The sequence below is a fragment of the Panthera leo genome, chromosome E1, assembly GCF_018350215.1.
Source record: "Panthera leo isolate Ple1 chromosome E1, P.leo_Ple1_pat1.1, whole genome shotgun sequence".
NCBI classification, from domain to species: Eukaryota; Metazoa; Chordata; class Mammalia; order Carnivora; family Felidae; genus Panthera; species Panthera leo.
Window position 1 is genome coordinate 57,897,762 of NC_056692.1, and position 22,743 is coordinate 57,920,504.

Below are 22,743 nucleotides of genomic sequence, written 5' to 3' on the forward strand. Positions count from 1 at the left end.
GGCACGCTGTATTTCCAGACGACACCCACCTGGGTCGGACCGTGTCGCTGGCGGGGTGGGGGGCCGCCTGGCTCCCCGCGCTCACCTGTGCCACGGTGGGTCCCGTGGGAGGCCGTCTTCGGCACCGAGGCCCTCGGCTCCCTCCCGCCTCCTCTTCCTGCCGCTCACGTGGTGGCCGTCGGCCACGCACCCTGCTTGCTGGCCGTTCTCTTGCTGCCGTCCGCCCTCCTCCTCCAGGCGGTCCACGGGCACCTCCGCCCGGCCCTCCTTCCTGCGCTCGAGGCCCCGGTGCTGCCTCTGCACCTGCCCCTCCTGCAGGGGGGAGGCGTCCACGGCCTCCGCGCGTTTCCCCTTCTTCTTTCTCCTCTTCCCGGGAGGGGCTGCGGCCACGGCGCACATCTCTGAGCCCCGCCCCTGCGTCTCTCCCCTCCGGTTCCTCTTCCTCTTCTTACAGAGGCTCCGGGGGGGCTTGCTGGCCTCCGGCAGCTGGTGTGGAGGGGCCCGGAAGCCCCCGTTGACCTGAGGCAGGGGAGCAGAGGCGGAGGAGCAGCTCTGTGGGTCTGACGTCCCGAGGGGTCGGGGGCTACTGGACAGTGACGAGCAGGGGCCGACGGGGAGCTTCGGACGGCTGGATGGTCTGGGAGCAGGTGAGAGCGCCCTGTGAGGACACGCTGCTCTGATGCACAGCCGGGCCCTTCCCACCCACCCTCGACCCCCTTCCCTTTCAGGTGGTTTTCCCCGCTGTCAACCTTAGACGTACGTTGGTCATACGTAGCGAGTGAGAAAAGAGACTCACGAGAAGACGCAAATACACCAAAGATCAAAGTTAATAAAAATCGTAACGTATCTCTTTGTCCCTATCACCAGACGGTTTGAAGTATTTTTGCAAATTCTTGATCTTAATTTAAAAAAAATTTTTTTTGACGTCTATTTATTATTGGGAGACAGAGAGACAGCGTGTGAGCAGGGGAGGGCCAGAGAGAGAGGGAGACACAGAATCCAAAGCAGGCTCCAGGCCCCGAGCTGTCAGCACAGAGCCCGACGCGGGGCTCAACCCCACGAACCGTTGAGATCGTAACCTGAGCCAAAGCTGGACGCTTAACCGAATGAGCCCTCCAGGCGCCCCTCCTGTTACTAATTTTCAACACGAGTGTGCTGGGAGAAGCAGCTTCGCTAAGCTCCCCACGAGCCTCATGATGTTCATGCCCAGGACGCCAGCCTCGCAAGGAGGGCCGGTGCAGGCCTAGGGGTCGTGTACCAGGACTCTCCAATTTGGGGGGCTCTGGGAAATCAGGGGAACAGACTCTACAGTGGACCCCGCGGCTAGACAGGGACGGGGCAGGAACAGGGCCTCCCTCACGCCAGACTCTCTGGCCCACCTCCTGCCGGCGACAGGGTCCCAAGACAGCTAACCTCTGTGGGCCTCACTGTTCTCATTCGGGACTGAGTGATGACAAAGCTTGCCCGGAAGGGTCACGGCAGCAAACAGGATGCTGTCCCCTAAACTGGAACAGACTGACACCTGGGCCAAGGGAACTACTACGCCATTTACTGCGCTCCCTGGCAAATGTCATGAAAAAGCTGCGTGTCAGAGAAAGAGTAAGAGACACACAGTAAATACCTTAAGAGTCTAAGGACCTACCCGCTGCAAAAACACTGTGCCGGGTCCAGCCCGAGCACAAGGGCTGGAGAGGCTGGGTGGCGGGAACACGCGGCTGACCACACCATCCCCGGGGCAGCCGGGGGGTGGGGAGGACACATCGGCGCCCACGGCGAACACCAAACTACCAGCACCATGTCCCGCCTCACCCAGCTGCCTCCTTCCCTCCCTCCCCAGGCGCCAAAGGCCCCACCGGCCACCGGGCGACCGGGCATCAGCAACTCCGCTTTCTACCACTCGACACCCTGAGGGACACCAGCACCCCGTGCGTAACAGGCCGGGAGACGCGTCGGCGCGGAGCCTGAACAGACCCCCCCAGAGAGCCACACCTCCCGCTCTGGATGCCCGCCCGGAGCTCCGGAGGCCAGCGAGCCCAGACGGCCCGGGGAACCCGCTCGGGGGGTACCGGGGGGACGCACGAAATGACACCGGCGACAAAAAGACACCCCTCGGTGGGCTCACAGAAATGAGTCCACGCAGGGTCCTTCTGGGACTCCCGCCTTCCTCTTCTCCTGTGCGGTCCCGTCATGAGGCTGGGGAGGGACCACAGGCACGTCACCGTCACCACATGGACACGGCAGACAGAAAACGAAGACCAGTAAAAAAAAAAAACATCAGCGTGGCAGAGACCAGGCCGCCTCTGACCAGCCAGGGCTCCTTTGCCAGATGGAAACCGAGAAAACAGGGAGAAGTCGGTGCGGGATACGCCCCGTACCTGTCGAGCTGCACAACACCGTCCATCCCGCAAGGCTGGAGACCCGGTGAGTCCTCACCAGCCAAGCACACACTAAGCACAGGGGAGGAGCAGCCGGCCTGCAGGGCCCGCGCCCACGGCTCACCTGATGGCACTGACAGGCCAGGCGGAGGCGGCGACCGGGTGAGTGGTTTTCCTGGGGTAGGTGAGGTCGGACAATGGTGAGAGGGGTGGACGGAGGTCATTGCCGGCTGCCCTCCGCAGGGTGCTGGCCTGCAGTTATTGACATAAATAAAAACTTGGTGGTCTAAAAGAGGTTGCCGTGAGTGAAGAGGGAAAACAAAAATGAAAATAAACGTAAACGAAAAGTAAAAATGAAAGAGCCCAGAAAGAAGGATGAGGGGACAGAAGGGGACAAAACAGAGGGAGGTGGGGGTGGGGAATGGTAGAAGAAGAATCAGAAGTGTTTTTGGTTAGAAACAAAAAGGAGAAAAGGAAGGAAATCGAAGCAAAAGTCTCAGCACAACAGTCGCCTCCTCGAGCCTCGTGCTACACGCAGAGGTGCAGCCCGCCCGCGTCCTGCCCGCCCACCGCACCTGCCCCGTCCTCCCCGAGGCTTCCGCGGGAGATCCTGCCTACGGACGGATCCGGGGGACCGCCACCTCGCCCCGACCCCCGACAGCCACACGCAGTACTCCCACACCAGCGTCCCCCGGGCCCCTGCCCGCGCCCGGGGCGGCCCTGTGCACCCTGCGAGCGCCCACAACCACTCTGTTCCTCTGGTCGAGGGGGGGGCCAAAGGCCCCACCACAACCCCCACCCCCAAGACTAGCACCAAACCTGCTCTTTGAACTCTACAGACACACTTCCTGCGGCGAGACCCTCACACACCCACCTTCTTGGCAGAAAGGGCCAGTTTTTTGGCTGGTGGAGGAGACATGATGCTTGCGGGCTCAGTGGCGGTGGTGCTCAGGACGGGGGGCTTGGGCTTCGCCGCCTTGGAGTCCTCTCCGCCCGGCAGCGCTCTGGGGTTTGTTCCCTGAGAATCACCCGAGGGGGCGGCTCCGCTCTCGGGCGTTGGGGGGGCCTTGGTGGGGTCGCTGCTGGCGGAGTGCTCCGGGCTGGGACCACCGGAACCCCTCCTGTCGGGCTCGGGACGCTCGCTGCCCGCCGCGGGCCCGCTGGCAGTCACTCCGGCCGGGAGCCTGGGTGAGGTAGAGGGGGCAGCAGCCCTGCCGTCCCAGGAGCCGGGCCTGTGGCCCTCGCCCCTGCCGCCGCTCCCGGTGCTGGTACCGTGGAGCCCCTGAGAAGCTCTGCGTGACGGGGACACGAACTGCAGGGGACTCGGCTTCTTGACTTTCTTTCCGGGCTCATCCAGAATGGTCGGAGTGTTGGGGGGCGTTTTGGAGAGTCGGGGGGAAGGGGACCCCAAGGGTGGCTTTGGAGGAACGTATCCATTCTGAGACTTCAGACCCAACACGGAGCCGTTTCTGGAAACAAGCACGCCGAGCTCCTCAGTGGCCTGCAGCTTCTTCAGCGTCGCGGGGTCCGGTCGCTGGAGGAGAGCAAGCAGGGGACACGGTCACACCCGGGAGGGAGCAGGGGACACGGTGACACCCGGGAGGGAGCGCGGGCCGGCGGCTCCCCCCGCGAGGTCAAAGCACCGTCAGAGGCAGGCAGGGTCCCTGCCAAGCAATTCAAGATGGATTATCCGGGGGGGGACACACAGTAAGGACGCTGTTGCTTCTCTGAACGGTGGTGGGATTTTGTGAGTCGTGCGCACGTGGGGATCTTTATGGTCACCTTTACTGAAAGCAGGACGTTTTCATCAGGAGTCAAGAAACACAAAAAAGCGTAAAGTAAAAAAAACATGTACCCGAGCCGCACCCCTCGGCTAAACGTCGGCACAGATCGACACACTGGCGTCCCCTCCGGCCGGCCCTGCCTCCCGAGGGCTTCTGGCCCACACGGGGGCGTCCGGGCCCACCAGCGCGCTTTCCCGAAGCATCGTCACTCCTCTCAGTAAAGGTCTTCCTGTGTGCCCAGCAAGCACCTCGGTGAACAGTTTACACAAGCTGCCCTGCCTCCCGCTGCCGCGGAAACGAACCGCGCCATGGGGTTCCAGGTACCCTTCCGGGCACCCCAACTCCTCCTCCAGACTCCTCGCAGCGGCGTCCGTGCCGTCCCTGGTTTAAATGCTCCGCGAGGCCGGTGTCTGCAGCCTGCCAGCCTCACCGCCCGCCTGGTTCAGGTCTAGGAGTCCGAGCTTACAACTGCTGGCCGAATGAACCACCAAAAGACCAGACCTTTTCCCTATTTACTGCTCGGTGCTCGTGTTTTCGGGACGGAATTCCGAGGCCGGGAGCACTTCCGTGAATTCTGAGACACGCTGCCGACGCATTTACCAAACTCTCACCAGCAAGAGCTACTGGTTCCTTCTCAAAACGTTCGCTAATTTCACACCGCTGCTGGCTCTACCGTTAACACTCGTACGCTCTGACACGTCACCTGCACGGGTCCTCTGTGCGTGAGAAACGTTCACCTTTTGCTGGATTTGCTGCACAAATTTTTAGACGCTTTGTCGTTTCTTTTTTTCTAATATCTCACACTCAAAACTTCAAATGTTAGTTTACCCAATTTATGATTTGTTTTTCGAGGTGTTCTCTCTTACAAAGTCTTCCCTCTTCTGGAAGTTTACCGAACATGCACTTCTATTTTCTTCCGAGTTTTCCTCTCTTTTGTCTCTACGCTCAACAACGATTTATCCTTTATTTACATTCTTTGCAAAGAGTATACGTCTTCCCACTGCACTGCGAGACCTTCTCGTCGATGGAGCACTGACATTTATGTAACCTACAGAATGTTATTTAAAATAAAATGGCTTTGGGGGCACCTGGGTGGCTCATTCAGTTGAGCATCTGACTCTTGATTTTGGATCAGGTCATGATCCCAGGGTTGTGGGGTCGAGCCCCGTGTCGCGCTCCACGCTGAGCGCGAAGCCTGCTTAAGATGCTCTCCCCCTCCCCCCGCCCCTCTCCCCTAGTCGTGCTCTAAAATAAAAAATAAAATAAAGTGAAAAGGATTTTGTCAATTGCAGTATGTGTGGAACGTTATCTTCATGATGCTGAGGCGTGTGGCCCCGCGGGCGGACCGCAACGACACCCCGCCCCTCCCTACGGTGTTTCTGAGCACGGCTGAGGCTTACGACTCCTGGTCTGGGCCACAGGTCGTGGCCTTTCTTTGCTGGGTCAACCCAACGCTTCTAATTCTCACGTGTTGGCAGGGAAACACAGATCTGCAAAAATGACCAGACCCCCGCAGACCGCGAAGGGCCCCCACCTCCTTCCTGGCAGCCTGCGTTTGGATTTGATCTTCAGACTGAAGGGGAAGGTTCACAGAAGCGGCCGACAGAAAGGACCGATCTGTTTCTCAACGACAGACGGTGTTACGGTAAGGAAATCCCTCGCTACTTTGGTCAGTATGACTGGTTTTCAGTAGAAAAATTCAAATATTACACAAAAATAACTTGAAAAGGAGGGTATTTCCTTATTGCTAACGTTTTTCCACCTTAGATCTCTCGCTCGCTCTCTCCCTCTGCGTATCCGTACGTGCGCACACGTACACGTATGACGTTTCCTTTCCTAACCACCTCAATACGTTTTAGACATGATGTCCCCTCGCTCCTAAAAACGGCCGTGTATGTTCCTCAGAACACGGATGTTTTCTTAACCTGATCACAGCAGGATTATCAAAAGCAGGAAATTAACATTGCTAGAAACCGCTCACGTTTCCAACATTAAGTCGTGGAGACAAAAACGACGCCTTCCAGGACGCGTCGGGGCGAGGACACGCTTGGCGAGCCCGTCACCGCACTTGTGCGCGGCAGCTGGTCTGAGGGGCACGCGGAGCCACGGCCTGACTCGCTCGCTGGCTCAGGGTTTCTCCTCGCTGTCCCTTCCGCCCCTCACCCAGTGTCAGCCCGTGACCAGTTTGAGAGAGAACACGGAATAAACCAGGACAAACCGAGCTCTCCTGCCATCGGGCAGTGAAGAGCGCTGGGGGCCCCAGGACCCCCTAGGGGCGCAGGCAGGAGGATCCGCTGCGTAAACTCACATCCTCTTAAACAAGTACCTTTCCGGTCAGCGGGGAGCAAAGAGTCCCGTTGCCAACATTCTTCCTGAAGCGGTCGGCGACCACACCTGCCCGGCCGGGAGCGGAGGACGCCGTCCTGGGGAGGGAGCCGTCAGGACTCTTCTTAGAGCCCGGGATTCTGTCAGAGGAAGAACACGGTCTGGTTCTCTGAGCTCTCACCCCCCCCTTACACCACGGCGGCCGTCACACAGCCTCGGACGTCCGCTCGGCACAGGCAGGGAGCGCGTCAGGGTCAGAGCCCTTCCGAGACTGAACTCTCGCTTCACCAGAAAGCCAGAGGACCCCCCCCCCCCGCCGCGCCACCCCACCCCACTCAATCGCTGCGTTCAAATTCAGCAGGACGCGGACGAGGCAGCAAAAATGCCTACAGTCTCCACGTCCTCCAACCTCTAGGTCGGGGACAACCGGCCCCAAGAGAAGGGGCCCCGCCGCGGCCTCCGTCCAGACACGACACGTGGCGTCTGGGGCAGCAACAGAAAATAACAGGCAACTCCCCCACTCGCATTCAACATGGAGCAGGCGGGGTCCTGCTCTGGCCCCCCCAGAGGGAGCCGCCGTCACGACGGCCAGGCAGGCGGGCCTAAAGGAGCAGTTCCTGGTGGACGCTCCCCCCTGCACACGGCCCGCCCACGCAGCCCACCGTCACGCGCACGCGGCAGCGGGCACGGGGGACCCGCGGCCCACAGCAGAGGGGACGGGCTCGCAGACGGCGGGGGGCGAAAAGACTCACTGCATATAGAAGAGCACGTAGGCCTGCTGGTTCAGAACCACCTTGATGTTGCTGGAACGGACCGAGGAATCGTTCATCTGGTACCACTGTCCGTTGCTTGCCTGGAGCGGCACGGGGTGTGGGAGAAAACGACACAAAACCAAACAATCAACACGCGTTCTGTAAGCCGTACCTTTGAAAGAAGGAAATAAAAAAATCTGCTGGTAGGGGCGCCTGGGGGGCTCAGTCGGTTAAGCGTCTGACTTCGGCTCAGGTTGTGATCTCACAGTTCGTGGGTTCGAGCCCAGTGTCGGGCTCTGGGCTGACAGCTCTGAGCCTGGAGCCTGCTTTGGATTCTGTGTCTCCCTCTCTCCCTGCTCCTCCCCCATTCGCACTCTGTCTCTCCCTTTCAAAAATAAATAAACGGGTGGCTCAGTCGGTTGAGCGTCCGACTTCAGCTCAGGTCACGATCTCACGGTTCACAAATTCGAGCCCCGCGTCAGGGTCTGTGCTGACAGCTCAGAGCATGGAGCCCGCTTCAAATTCTGTCTCCCTCGCTCTCTGCCCCTCCCCTGCTCACGCTCTGTCCTCCTCGCTCTCAAAAACAAATAAACACAAAAAACAATCTGCTGTTAACTGCCACGTATACCCGTGTGCTGTCAATGACCTCGTGTTAAAACGTCCAGCGCTGCTCTCGCCCCGAATCCCCGCTCCCTCCTGGTGCAAGGCCGTCTAGGGTCTGATCTGCACAGCGTCTCCCACCAACACCTGGCCGTCCTGGGCCGCCTCCAGGCTGCTGGAGGCAGCCTCCCCCCCCCCCCCCCCCCCCGCCGGAGTCTCAGCGCAAGTCCAAGGACACTACAGATCCTGGCGCGACGGGTTCTAAAGACATCTCTGCCCTCCGTTCGCTGAAGCACCGAAGGGACCGGGACGCAGCCACAAACGTGGCCACCTTCCACGGGCACGGCACGCCTGCCCCCAGGAGGCAGAGCACGCGCGCCGCCACCGGCCGCCGACGCACCTGGACACGGAGCACTGACCTTCACGTAGCAGTAGTAGTGGCCCGCGTGGCAGCTGTAGCCAGAGTGCACGAGGACCGCGTACAGCCCGTACATGACGGGCTCGCCGCTGCTCTGGGACATGTACGGACGGAGGTTCAGGAATTCCGGGTAGCCCACATCCTGAAGGAAAAGCCCAGACGAGGCGACGGAGATGCGTCAGCGAGAGGGGGTCAGTTCGCCCCCTCCACCCACAGCTACATAAAACGCACGATCGGCTGGTCTCTGACAACCGGGGGGCAACCAGGCCACGCGGCAACGCTGCGGCAAGAGCCCCTTAGCCAAGGGTGAAAATACAGGACGCAGAGAAGGGCGTCTTCCATCCGACCGACGTGAAACTATTTCATCGTCCCGTCGAGTGACACCTGGACGACCATGTCTCCCTGCGCGGGCCCCCAGCGTAAGGCGAGAAATAGCTCGTGCCCTCCACGCCACCGTAAGGAGCACTGGGGGGGATCAGGGAGGCCATGGCCCGGTCTGGGTCTTCAGAGAAAACGGTGCTCACTCCACGGAGCCCACTGTCACAGGTCAAAACCAGAACCAAGCGCATCGGGACAGAGGTCTCGTGCCAGAATTTATTTCAAATTTGACAGTTTTCCACGGGGAAGTATTTTCACAAATTATCTCTGAGGGGTACCTGGGTGGCTCAGTTGGTTAGGCATCTGACTCTTGACTTTGGCTCAGGTCATCCTTTTTTTTTTTTTTTTTAACATTTGCTCATTTTTGAAAGACAGAGTGCAAAGGGGGGGGGGGCTAGAGACAGAGGGAGACACAGAATCCGAAGCAGGCCCCAGGCCCCGAGCTGTTAGCACAGAGCCTGATGCGGGGCTCGAACCCACAGACCGTGAGATCATGACCTGAGCCGAGGTCGGACGCTTAACCGACTGAGCCACCCAGGCGCCCCCTCCCCCGCCTTTTTTTTAAAACAAGGCTCAGGTCATTCTTACAGTTTGTGGGATCGAGCCCCGTGCTTAATGTTGGGCATGGAGCCTGCTTAAGTCTCTCTCTCCCTGCACACCTGCCCCACTCATGCCTCCCTCTCTCTCTCAAAAACAAAATTACCTCTGAATGATAGATTTACCTGCATCTCTGCCTATACACAAACAGACGCTTTTAAACACGAAGTATGAGTTACGTAGTGTGAACCACGGAGCAGAGTCTGACAAGCGTGTACTGACCCATATTCCTATCGAGACACAGACATCAAGCCGGAAGTCTCGTAACCCCGGGAAATACTGCATCTCAAATACCCACTGTTGTGATTTCTGTCGCCGTCTATCAGCTCTGACTGTTTCGGAGCTTTATACCATTAGAGACCTGGAACGTGTACTTTTCTTTTTTAAAGAGAGATTAAAAAAAAAAAAAAAAAGTTTACTTATTTATTTTGAGGGAGAGAGAGGGAGGGGCAGAGACAGAGAAGGGACAGAATCCCAAGCAGGTTCTGAGCCATCAGCCACCAGTGCAGAGCCTGACAAGGGGCTCGAACCATGAGACCGTGACCTGAGCCGAAAATGACAAACTCGGAATCTCAACAAACTCAACACACACGAAGCTCACGGGCCCCCATCCAATCCTGCCAGATATGGGCCCCCAGATCAAACGGTTTTCTGATGGAAAACTAGTTCCGGGACATACTAAGGTGAAATATGAGCTCTTTAGGGCAAAACCACGACGATCTCATTTACCACTAAGTCCCGCCGACTTCCCACAGCACTGACGGCACGGTACGACCTAAGCACATTAAGTGTGAGTAAAATGAATGAATGAATGACCGGATCCCCAAACAATTAACTTCAGAAAACCCTTCATAACCTAAGTCCCCTCTGGGAAATTCAAAATGCAACACAGCTGATTAATAAAGGCTCTGAGAAGGCCTGTAATTCCAAAGAATTGCTGAACTGCAGCTTGGCAGTTCCCAAACTCAGCTGGGCAGATGCTTTCAAAGTACAACACAGTTGTATGTACAAAATACGGTCTTTTGTAAACACACAGCACAGACGTTGCGCAGAACACAAGTTTGGGAAATGGTGCTCTAAGTCAGCCCCCATCACCGCATCACTGCCAGCAAGGAAACTGAGGCTCAGATAAGTGCCCTCCCCAAACCACATCACCAGCTCTAACCGCTTTCATGACGTGACATCTTCTGTTAAAAACGCCATTGTGCAGGGGCACCGGCCTGGCTCAGCTTGGAGAGCACTTGACTCTCGATCTCGGGGTTGTGGGTTCAAGCCCCATGTTGAGCATAGAGATTACTTTAAAAAGTTAACGAAGTAAAACAGAGGCTCCCGGGAGGCTCAGTCAGTTAAGCGTCCAGCTCTTGATTTTGGCTCAGGTCATGATTTCAGTTCGTGAGTTTGGGCCCCACCGACAGTGCAGAGCCTGCTTGGGGTTCCCTCTCTTTCCCCCTCTCTCTGCCCCTCCCCCACTTGTGAGTGCACATGCTCTCTCTCAAAATAAATAAACTTAAAGATAAATAAAGTAAAATTAAATTAAGTTAAAAAATAAAAGGCTCATGGGGCGCCTGGGTGGCTCGGTCGGTTAAGCATCTGACTCTTGATTTCGGCTCTGATCACAGTCTCACGGTTCGTGGGTTCGAGCCCCATATCGAGGTCTTCACAGGTGGTGCAAAGCCTGCTTGGGATTCTCTCTCTCTCTGCCCCTCCCCTGCGCTTTCTCTTTCTCAAAAATAAACTATAAAAAAATTTTTTTTAAATAAATGACTCACTTTGATATAATAAGATAAAAAGATAAAAAAATAACAATCACTCGAAGATTCTACAAAAATGCAGGCTCTTAAGCCCTGTCTTCCTGAGACTGTAAGTCACTGGCTCAGGGGCAGAGCCTGGAACCTGCATTCTTTTTTTTTTTTTTTTTTAACGTTTATTTATTATTGAGAGACAGAGAGACACAGAGCGTGAGCAGGGGAGGGGCAGAGAGAGAGGGAGACACAGAATCCGAAGCAGGCTCCAGGCTCCGAGCCGTCCGCACAGAACCTGACGCGGGGCTTGAACCCAGGAACCGCGAGATCACGACCTGAGCCGAAGTCGGTCACCCGACCGACTGAGCCCCCCAGGCGCCCCATGGAACCTGTATTCTTTAAAGGCGGCCGACCGAGCAGACTGGACACTGTAGTGAACACTCACCTTCGTGATCTTTCCCCCACTGAAGTTGGCAAAGCGTTTGAGGGAGAGGGTTAAGACGTTGGACGTTCTGTGGATGGTGAAGCGCTTGCTGGCCGGAACCTTCTTCTTGCATCTGTGAGGGGCGGCAAGTGGAAAAGGTGATCAGTCCGTGCTCTGCGTCCCTAGATCCGAATCCCCGTGACTTAAATGAAGGAACGCTACCACAGGGACCTGGGGCCGCCGAAGAGCTGGAGACTATGGAGTCTTGAGGAAGCACCTGCCCACACGGGGAAGCAACTCCACACACACAGGAAGGAGCGAGCTGGAGCGGGTGTGGCCCAGGAATGCAGGGCGGGCGGGAAATCACTGAACGCGAAGCCGGAAGACCAGGGGATGAGGGGGGGGAAGATGAAGGAAAGCAAACAGCTTCCGGGGCACAGGGAGGCCGACTCGGAGAGGGGAAGAAAGGGCAGGAATAATGAATCTGAAAAGCATCGAGAAAAATATTCTTGGCGGGGGGGTGGGGATGCCTGGGTGCCTCAGTCGGTCAAGCATCCAACTAGGTCACGATCCCGTGGTTTGTGAGTTCGAGCCCCACGTCGGGCTCTGCAATGACAGTGTGGAGCCTGCCTGGGATATACTCTCTCTTTCTCTCTCAAAGTAAATAAAGAAAGAAAAAGAATCTTCAGCGACTATAGCTTCGGAAGGAGCTAATACAAAGCACAACGTCCACGCAGTAAAATCCACGTGACCCTCAGCAGAACGAGGTCACGGTTATGTCTGCCGTGGCTGATGGAGGCCACAGAAGGCAGCTCGTCCAAGAGGCGGGACGGCACAGGGCCACGTGGGGTCACCTTGCCGCTCTGTGTCGCCAAGGGACCTGCTTCCCGGGTGAGGAGCGCTCAGAACAGGGGCTGGCGCATCCTGAGTGCGACGCGAACCGACACCAGCTGCAAAACCGTGGCTACTCCATCTGCGTCGTGAAGAGGTTTTAGTCTTGAGACCTGTATACCCTCCTCACGAAATGTGAGTGGCGGTCACCTCCGGGGAGGGGCGGGGGTGGCTCCCCGACGGCTCGCTCTCCGCCGTGAGCAAAACGGAACTTACTTCGCACACATATAGGCGTTGTCTCCACTCAGGACATCTGGCTTCACAAAAAGCTCCAGAGCGCGCACGATGTCAGCGGCTTGCTGAGAAGGACAAAAACGGGGAAATGAATCAGCAGCGGAAGAAAAAGGCTGACTCGAGAGATGCCAAACGCAAGGTCTTTTTCAGGCTGAGGCAGCAAATCACAACAATCTACTTGCATCCAGACCGGCCTGCTGGCTGCCACCTTCTGACACCCAGGATGTGCTGCGGAGGAGTGGGGCCGGGGCCGGGGGTGGGGGGTGGGGTGGGGGTGGAGGGCCGACGGTGACCCCGGCCACACAGGTCAGGGCAGCTGCCGCAGGACTCCCAGGCGCGCTGGCCCCACGCCCTGGGCGCAGGTGACCCGGCCCCGGCTGCAGCACCCGAAGGCCGGAGCGAGACAAGGCTGCTCTCCCGAAGGCCCGCCTGCCAGCGGCTCCCTGCCCAAGTCCTGCACGTACCGTGGCTCACCCCTCATGCCTCGGGGACACAAAGCCACGTTTTATCTCGTTTTAAACGAAAGCAACGCACACAGGAAAAAGGCCAGCAACCATCGTGCAAAAACGGCGGCCCCTACTTCAAGGCGGTGACGCTCCCGGCATTTCTTTCCCTACCTGCCTGGGTCATTCGCCATCCCTGCTTCCCGGCCTCCCCCGCCTCCCCGGCCTCCGGCAAACGTGACCAAGCACAGCCGGCCGTGGTCCTTACCCGGATCTCCAGCGCTACGTCCAAGTAGGGGTCGTACGTGTCTGAGACGCTTTTGCACACCGAGCATTTCACTGCAACGGAACAAGCGGCAGTGGGCGGGGGCGGGCGCCCCCAGCACGCCACCCCCACGTCTCCAACACCCAGCGCCGGGAGAAGCCCTCGGCCGCCGGCCCCGCGAGAACCCGCCCGCATGCGCGCCAGCCCAGCGATGGCCTCCGTCCCAGACCGTGGCCTCGGCGGGCCCCGGGCCCCAGGCCCCAGCGGCAGGGCGGAGGCCGCGTGTGAGGAGCTCAGGGGCTCAGAAAGAATAACGCCACCCTCGTCTACACGTGCCGGAGGCTCTGCTCCAGACCTCCTCCCGGGAACAGTGGGCCCGTCGGCCAAGGGTGCATCTCAGAGGAGACCGGGGCCTCCGAGGCTCGCCCAGGTCCGCCCGCCAGGAAAGGGCCCCACCTGGGCACGGACTCTCAGCCTTCCCTGATCAACATCCTCCTCCCTGACAAGGGCGTAGAGAAAGCGTCTTCACCTACCACGCGATCTGAGATAGCCTCCAAAAATCTGATGGACCAGAGTGGTTGCCTGCGTCTGACGATCCAACCTGGAAAGGAGGCCACAACCTTCAAGAGAATGACAGTTAGCAGCCCCCGCCTGAGTCACCCCGGCCCAGCGCGCCGGGGGGGAAACCCCACCACACGGCCCGTGACCCCACCACACGGGCACGCTCACCCTGCCCCTCGGCGGGTCCCCGGCCGCTCCCCACAGCAGCTGCCTCAAGAACCCCCTCCCGACCCCCCACCCTTGACGGGAAGTAAGAGGCCGGGGAAACGCGCCTGTGTGCCCACCCAGTCTACGACAGAAGTGCCCCATCCCCCTGGAACCCACCCCCGCCCCCGTCCGACGCCTGGCTGTCCTACGTCCAAGCCTCTTACCTGCTAAGAGGGGGAGTGAGCAGGGACACCCTCCCCCGCGCGCCCTCAGCAGGACAGCAGCGGTCATGGGTCACGGTCAAATCCCCGGCCCCATTAACCAACCAGGATCCAAGACAACCCTCGGCCTCCCACCGAGCTGCCAAGTGGAGCCACGGGGGCCCTCGCGAGCGCGCTCCCCTCCCCTGCACCCCCAGCCCTGCGGACGCCTCCCCCCGCCACCTCGACACACGCCCCACGGCGCCCTGCCCTGGCCCCTTCTCTGCCTCAGCGTGCGGGCGGCCCCGACCCGGGGAGCTCGCTGAGGTGCACAAGTCTACACCACGGGGACCGACACAAGGGCACGTTTTCATCTTGTCGAGTTAGGAGAGGAAAACCAACTACCGCCACGTATCACCACCGCCATTCGCCGAAAGGAGGGATGTCTTAACTCCCCGGACCGTGGAGGACATAATCCCAGCACACGCCGGAAGCGTGTGGGAAGCCACACGTGACGGCAGCTTGGAGACCCAGGTGGCCCCAAGCCAGCCAGGAGCCTGTCCCAAAAGGGGCAAACCACCGCACGGAGCCCGCCGTCCGTCCGGCCCGAGGCAGAGCCAGCTCAAGCTTCACACTAGCCCCAGGCAGGAGAAAACCCAATCCCAGCGAGCCAACTCCACGTCTGAAGGGCGGTCTGGAGAAGCCCGAGTCCTAGAGGCAGCCGGGAATCGCCCAGAGTCCCCGCAGGAAGGGGAGCCCGCGGGAGAGCGAGGCTCGGGGCGCCTGCCACCAGAGTGGCTGGGGAGGTGACGGTGGGGAAGGGCGAGCAGAGCACAGGAGAGCACACGGGGTCCTGAGGCACACACACGCCACAGGCCGTCCAGCCTGTGGCGCCCAGGACAGAAGGTGCGCTCACGGCACCCTGGATTGAGAACCACGGGAGCCACCAGGCGTAGGAGCTGCGCCCAGGCGGCCCCAGTCGTGCACGGCACCGTCGGGACAGAGCAGTGAACGAGAGCCACCTCATCCGGTGGAGACGAGCCCCCGGAAAGCACACACAAGGCAGGAGACAAAATCCCAAGCTGAAGTAAGGATCCGCACACAAGCGTTTGGGGAGAGGAAAACCATCGTAAGAAGTTTCAGAACCAAGAACAGAAAAGAGCAAACGGAGAAAGTTAACCGATACGGGGGGAAAAAACAGGAAATCAGGTCGGGAAACGAAGCGGGAATCACGCGGGGCCCGAAGGAGACGAGACGCAAGTGAACTCGGGGGAGGGGCGCGACAAGGCGGGGACGCGTCCGGAGGAGCGGTCGAGGTGAAGAAAGGGCCGCCAGACAGAGGGGGTCCTGCGGGGGAGACCCCGACCAAGGGAGACGTAACAGGGAGGCCTTTAACACGCACCTGCCCTGAGATGGGGGTGGGACGCCGCCCCGGGCCGGGCGGAGAAGCCCCGGCGCCCCCACCGGGGGACCCCGCGTCTGGGGGCACGGCGCCCGCCTAAGTGATTGCTGCACGTTTTCAAGCCCAGACGCTCAGAACTGAGCCGATTCAAAAGCCGTGGTTCGGACACCACGGGCCCGCCGCGTAAGGCGTAAGAAGACGTTTCCAGAGTCGATGTCCGCCCGCCACGAACGTCAGCTCTGGTCACTGCTCGGGTGTCTAGGAAAGCCGACCGACAATGGTCAGCTCTACGAACGTTCCTGTGAAGCCGTCACACTTTAAAGACCGTGCACCCTTTAAGGCAAGGTCCTTGCAAGGACGAGAGAGAGAGGGACTCGCCTCAGGCAGCCCAGGGGGTGAGACGGAGGCAAAGGTAGGGATGAACGTGGGGGGAGAACACATGACACTTGAAGTCCCGACGATGTAAGAGATAAGTCAACCCAGAGTCAGGCGTGAGAGGAGAGGGAAGGACGGAGCACAAGAAGCAGTGACAAACCAAAGGCTCCAAAAAAGAGGAGGGAGGCCACCTCCACGGGTGCACGCAGAGTCGTCACCGGAACAGACGCGGGTTGTCCTAAGCACCAGCCGGAAGCTCACAAGTTACCGAGCAAAGGAAAACCGGAGAGACGGAAACACAGCAGGTGTGCCGGGGTAATGGTGGAGCAGTATCACAGCCGGACTAAGTCACAGCACCCGAGAAGGGGGCTGAACCTGCCCGTGGGAGAAACGGACTTCCAACAAAGGCACGGTGGTTGTATCTGACCACAGCCGTGCTTCCAAAGCAAAAGCTCCAGGAGATACAAGGAGGCTGGCGCCCGCCCAGAATCAGCACCGAGGAGGGCGGAGGCGAGGGCAGACAGGGGACAGCCACAGGACTGACGGCACAGGCCTCAAGACGGACGCGCAACAAGCGACCCCAACTACAGACTACACTGTGTCAGGTGCACGGGGACACTCACGAACCCCCACCGTCATGCATCGGGTCAGAACCGGTGCCAGGAAGTTCCATGAAGTAGAAACGTTATACATACTCTCCGTTCACAAGTTCAACTGAAAATCTTTAATAAAATCAGAAAGAAAAAAAAAGTCACTTCCACCTGCAAATCAAACCAATTCAGCTTACGCCACTCTCCTCTCACTTCGCGAAGACCAGCGACACCTTTCTCACGGACGGGTGCGTGGAAAGCACCCAACTCCCCGCTGTGCAGGTGCCCGGCCACACGCGCACCTCACCTGACGTCAGACCCGCTCATCTTCCACTTCTGTGCCCCAACCTGGAAGGCTCACCGCCACCTACCTGGCTCTCCAGACCACAAACCTGGACTCCTCCTGCCCACGGGCCCAAACCCCAACCTTACCCATCCCTCCCGCATTCTCCCACCCCTGGAGGGCCTGGGTAACTGGGCTGGCTGGCAGGGTGCGTGCGTGCGTGTATGTTGCGAGGGGGGTGGGGGGGGGGGGTCAGCTGCTGTCCTAAAACCTCTCAGGTGATTCCGTGCTGTGACCAGGCCTGGCAACCACTGCTGGGGACGTGCTGTGCCCACGTGCATGGCAGTGAGGCCACATTGCTTGCCTCCCCTTTGCCCCCATCGGAGCCTTGGGGTGACCCACCCTAGGAGGCCTCCTGCAGGTAAGAGCACAGTGGAATCCTCCTGGGAAGGCTCCCGAGGCGTCCCTGCACTACAGCATGTACTACGTGACCTCATAGACACCGGCCATCCCCGATGGCAACTGTGTCACAAAAGGCAAGACGCAGCATAAAGTCGGCGACCCATCACATGCTCTCAAATTTAGAATGAAGGAACAGTAACCGTGCAGAAAGTAAGCTCAAAAATCATAAACCTCCTACCCTCGAGTGTTCAAGTTCTTTCATAAAGACGTAATTCCTACCCCGCCATCCTCCGTATCAAAATAGTAAGGTGATTTCTAAAGATGGGAAGAGTCCGGGACGACAGCGGACGACCCTCACAGAGACCTGCCAGAGCATCCTCCCTGCAGCCAGCTGCGGGCACAGAGCTCCGCCCCCACCGCCCCCTTCGGAGGTGCCCCAGGGGGGGCCCTGCAGTCCCTCATGTGAGCATCAGCAGGTCAAGGACCCGGAAGGCAGGGTCTACAGCCTGGGGACAGAGGCTCGTCTCCCGTCTCCGCGGGAACAGGGGTGAAGCCTCTGAGGAGAGGCGGGTGAAGGGAAGCACCTACTTGGCACAGCCATTCAAACAGGCCTTCTGCATGGCGTCGATGGTGTACCGCAGAAATTCGTGTGCATCCTCCTGGTTCCCAAAGCGGAAATGCCGGGCAATCTCTGCAGACAGACAGAAGCATCAGACTGGCAGGGGAGAGCTCACACCTTCTCCCCCGGTTCCCCGCTGTCCCAAGGGTAAACGGGAAGCACCTGCAAAGCGGCCAGTGAGGAAATCGAGAGCTCTGCGTAAAGTGCGTGTCCCGTCCTCATGGCAGAGGTTTCCCCACCGAGACCTAAGAGCTTAAACTCTCCGTGCTTAACAGAAGAGCCAGAGGCCACGAGACACCAGTCACCAAGGATGTGGAATCCACTGGTCAACTACTTTTCCAGGAGCCCACGCACAGCACAGACGATCACAACGGCACCATACACAGCTTTCAGACCCAGGGAAGTCAGTCTGTGTTAAGTGGCTCCTGTGATGTTCACAAGAGCCCCTCCCCCCGCCCGGCCCGAACCTCCACACTCTTCAGGGTGGAGGGCAGCGCGCACCCCCACGCGAAGCCCTCCCCGCTGACCCCAGCGCCACCACCTGCGCCCGAGTGCTCTTCTGGGAAGTCTTAGACCGTCGCCTGGTTCCTGATTCCTCCCCGCACCCCCTCCTCCGACCTCCCCAGCGCCCACGGCAGACGAACTCTTACTTTTCAGATCTCGGATGAAGGAGACGGGCTTGATGGCGTTGCCGCTGTTGGCGAAGGCCTGCACAATGTGGTTCTGCATGACGCACAGCATGCAGAAGCTGCCTTGGTGACCTGCAGGGCGAGGCGGTCACCGTGAGGGGGGAGCTCCCGAGACGTCTCGCCACACGGCCCAGGGAACGGCTGGGCCACAGGGGTCCCAGATGCCCTGAAGCCAGCCCGCTGTCCACGAAGGAAGCATTTCCTCTGCTGGAGAGCGTGGGGGGTCGTGACCCATCCAAAGTTGTACTTCCGGCACGCACCCCACCACCCTGAGCCAGCGCTGTTGACCTGTGTGAGGCCCTTTTCATGTTTCCTGGGTGCTACTTACTAAAAGCGGGAAGTCTGACTTTCAAAATGAAGTTTAGAACACGTTTTTCCTAATTTCTAAGCTGGATCACGTGGTCCATAAACGTGAACGTTTTAGGCTCCCCCGACAACTCTTAGTTTGCTCCTCAGCTGTGGGAACGTCTGCTCTCTTGGTTCTGGAAACTGCCCGCTGCCGTCTCAAGGCTTGGCGAGCTTCTTCCGTATAGACCCGGGAGGTTAAGGACAGCCAGGTCGGGGAGCCGTCCGCTCTTACACAGTCCACGACGATGTGGCTCCGTCTCTGGGGAGCACAGGCAGCACACCATGCAGCCACAGACCGTACATCAACGGGCGGGATGTGCGCCTCGGAACTTGACCTACAGAGCAGGCAGCGGGCCAGACTGAGACCACAGGCCACGCTCCGCCAGCCCCTGCCGTGTGTGCAACTATTTGCTGCTGCTCGGCCAGCAGGCCGGACGGTGGTACGTCTTAACCTTTATTTCAAATAATGACATCTTTTAAATGCAGAGAAGTACAAAGCCTATACCATTGAGCGCCAACCCGTTTTAGGGGCTCCAGAAGGAAAACACTGCCGTGACAGCGACGTCTCCTCTCCTGCACTGCCCACACGCCCTCATCGGAGGTCACCGCGATCCCGAACTAGGTCACAACTGCTCCCGCTTACGTAGTTATTGCGCTAACGCACGAGCGTGTGTACCCACAAACAATAAACGTGTTTACGCTTAGCCTACATAAACTACGCCGCGCAGTGTGAACGGCTCGGCAGTTCTGACGTGGTTGTGGTTCCTTCACGTAGGCTGGAGTATCTGACCACAGGGACAGACCACGCTTCACTTACATGCTTCCTGCTGACTGTGTCTCTGCTCCCACAAACAGTCCCACACCTGCTTCCTTGTGTGCAACCTTCTCTAACGCATACGCCCACGACGGACTTCTGGGTCCCGGGGCAGGCGTGTCTTCAATTCTGCAGGATACCTGCTGTTCCACATACCCTATGTTACTTCTCCAACAGGCCCAGCTTGTACCACAAACCAATCATTCTCGCCTGCAACACTCCTCCTTACCCAGTTACTTAGGCCCGTCTCAGAATCGATACTGAAACGGCATGCGGCCCGCTCACCACACGCACCTAAGAACTCTAGTATTTAAAAACAGAAAAGAACTTGCATTAGCAAAGACGTGCAGAAACTGGAAACCCTGCGCACTGTCGCTGAGGACGGAGAACGGCGCAGGGGCTGTGAAAACAAACAGTATGGCGCCTCCCGGAGAAATTAAAAATGGAATTCCCGTAGGAATCAGCCATTGCACTCCAGGGCGCACGCCCAAGAGGACGGGCAACGGGGTCTCGAGCGGGCATTCGCACACCACCGCTCACGGCGTTATTCACAAGCGCTACAGCACAGAAGCCAAGTGTCCCCCACAAGCGAATGGATAATGAGATGCGGTGCAGATGGGACACCGGAACGGTGTTCGGCTTGGAACCGAAAAGCGGACCCTGACACCTGCTACGGCGGGGACGAACCTTGGGGACGAGACGCTGGTGTAGTCGGCCAGACACGAGAGGCCCAACGCCATCGGGCTCTACTTCTGCGAGGGAGCCGGAGCAGGCCGGTTCACGGAGACAGAGGCAGGAGGGGGGGGCGCCGGGGTGGGGGGGAGGGGAGGGGGACGCGGACTCTGTCGTCACGGGCAGGGTTTCAACTTGGGACGATGGAGTTCCGGAGCCGGACGGGTGGCTGCACGGTAACGTGAATGCACCTCGTGCCGCTCAGCCGTGCGCTCAGAGCGGTAAGTCTGGGGGCGCCTGGCGCTCAGTCGGTGGAGGGTGCGACTCTTGATCTCGGGGTCATGGGTCTGAGCTCCAGGTTGGGGGTGGAAAAAAAAATACTAAAATCGGTTTTCTGGCTGGATCCCGGTGCCGAAGCGGCCCAGCCAGCCTGTAGCAGTTCCGGCGATACTTTTCAGGATCCTTGAGGATCTCGAAACAGCACATACTCGCGGAGGAAGAGAGGACAGCCCAAGCCCACTCGGGGTCACTCAGCCAGTGGGGTACAGGGGAAAAATACTAAAACTTCCCTTAATACTTTTACTCCAAAAAACCTTAGACACTGAGGCTCACCAACATTCGGCAGAGCGACCCAGAGCGACGCGGGCGCCCTCCCAGGAGAGGGAACCTGAGGGAACGGGGGACGTCCCACCACCGACAGGGCCGATCCCGGTGGCTCCCACCTCACACCCTCGCTCCCACGCGCCCGGTGTGATGGATGGGCTGCAGGGACTTACGGGTGTTTCCTACGTCCCTCCGTCAGCCCTAATAAGGTGGACGACGGGTGCTGCAGAGAAAGCAGAAACGAAGGGCGGCGGTGCAGGGAAGGACAGAACAAAACTAGGGCAGAGCAGGGTCATCACCACCACCACCACGAGATGAAAGCAAAGAAAGCCTAGTCTGGTCTTACTGGAAGTCCACCCGAAACAACCCTAATGGCACCGAGGTCGCTACCGGAAATAGGGACTTAGAACCAGCTATGCCTCCAGCGTGCACAGTGCCTCAGTATTTTAACTGCAGCAGCCACAGAGCCATTCCGATCCCACGACGTTACAAAATGCTAGTTTCCACCGCGTGGCCATCTTTCACGAAATAACAAAAAAGAACACAGCCGATATCCCCGAACACGTCACACAACCCAAACCTCTTACCCTACCGCTGCCCCTCTCTCGCTCCCATCTCCCTGCCCCAGGTCTAGCCTGATTTCCTATTTTCCTTGCGTACCAACTAAAAAAACCATGGTTCTTTTTTAGCCTTCTCCCATGCGCGTGTACCTAAATACCGTGTCGTCTTGCTTTTTCAGCTTTATAAACAGCAATTCACGCCGTATGCGGTCTTCTGGGACTTTTTCTTCACTCTGCCTTGTGGCCTTCGGATTCACCCGCGGAGCGGGTCACTCGCGCTCCTGCACCGCCGGGGGCTGCTCCGCCCCAGGCCCACCCGTGACTCCGGGATCCGTTCTGTTCACGGGCACCTGAGCTGCTGGCAGCCGTGTTTACACAGGTGTCGTGACAGGCGTGTCCCAGAGCTTTCCTGCAGAACTGCTGGCCGGGAGAGTATCTGGAAGAGGCCAGAGCAGACGAGCGTCAGAGGCTCTCGCTCACCTTCGTGCTGCCTGACGTTCAGTGTCGTCAGGCTTCTGAATCTTCACCCATCACAGAGCTGGGCCCTGGTACCAGTCCCGGTTGTGCTGGCGGTTCCCTGGTTCCGAGCGAGGCTGACCATCTCTCCCTGTCCTTCTGACCGCGAGCTTCCTCTTCTGTAAAATGCTGGTTCATAATCTTCATTTAGTTTTGGGTAGGTTGTCCGTCCCCTGTTGGTCTGTATTCTTTCCACATTCTCAGCAGTGATCCTCTGCTGGCGACGCGTCCCAGGTTCTGCCTCTGGTTCGCAGCTCCCCGTTTGCCTTTTGATTTCCTTCAAATGCTTTTTGTGAACCAAAGTTGCTACTTTTAATGCATTGGAATTCGTCATTTGTGATCGTTAGTGCTGAGTCCTGTTTAAGAAATCTCCTATCCAGGGGTCCCCCGGGGGGGCTCAGGCGGTTAAGCGTCTTTGACTCAGGTCATGATCTCGCAGTCTGTTGAGTTCCAGCCCCGCGTCGGGCTCTGTGATGGCAGCTCAGAGCGTGGAGCCTGCTTCAGATTCTGTGTCTTCCTCTCTCTCTGCCCCTCCCCTGCTCATGCTCTGTCTCTCGATAATAAGAAATAAACATTAAAAAAAAAGAAAAGAAAAAAGGAAAGAAAAGAAAAATCTCCCCTCCTAAGGCCAGAAAGATAGTTGCCAACATTTGCTATCAGAGTGTGATGTTTGCTTCCGATATTAAATTTTGAACGCATCTTTTGTGCACGGCTGTGCTGTGAAATGGGGGTCC

At 58.5% G+C, this 22,743-nt stretch overlaps 1 protein-coding gene and 1 long non-coding RNA gene across 6 annotated transcripts in view; one reads left to right on the top strand and one right to left on the bottom strand.

The window, feature by feature from the left end:
* USP36 (ubiquitin specific peptidase 36) overlaps window positions 1-22,743 on the bottom strand; it is a 38,895-nt gene that overhangs the window by 8,735 nt on the left and 7,417 nt on the right. For 3 of the 5 annotated variants that reach the window (XM_042914715.1, XM_042914716.1, XM_042914714.1), the window contains exons 5-16: window positions 18,458-18,568; window positions 17,777-17,879; window positions 13,762-13,829; window positions 13,232-13,302; window positions 12,503-12,585; window positions 11,417-11,528; window positions 8,256-8,396; window positions 7,237-7,337; window positions 6,486-6,624; window positions 3,250-3,909; window positions 2,500-2,627; window positions 86-658 (exon numbers count right to left, since the gene is read on the bottom strand). In XM_042914715.1, coding sequence (XP_042770649.1) covers window positions 86-658; window positions 2,500-2,627; window positions 3,250-3,909; window positions 6,486-6,624; window positions 7,237-7,337; window positions 8,256-8,396; window positions 11,417-11,528; window positions 12,503-12,585; window positions 13,232-13,302; window positions 13,762-13,829; window positions 17,777-17,879; window positions 18,458-18,568 — 2,290 coding nt within the window. The remainder of the gene's footprint in view (window positions 1-85; window positions 659-2,499; window positions 2,628-3,249; window positions 3,910-6,485; window positions 6,625-7,236; window positions 7,338-8,255; window positions 8,397-11,416; window positions 11,529-12,502; window positions 12,586-13,231; window positions 13,303-13,761; window positions 13,830-17,776; window positions 17,880-18,457; window positions 18,569-22,743) is intronic. The other 2 variants (XM_042914717.1, XM_042914718.1) reach the window with 2 other exon arrangements.
* On the top strand, window positions 2,452-21,756 carry LOC122206005. The gene is made up of 3 exons (XR_006196335.1): window positions 2,452-2,537; window positions 5,638-5,804; window positions 21,673-21,756. It is a non-coding gene; the product is annotated as an uncharacterized LOC122206005 (long non-coding RNA).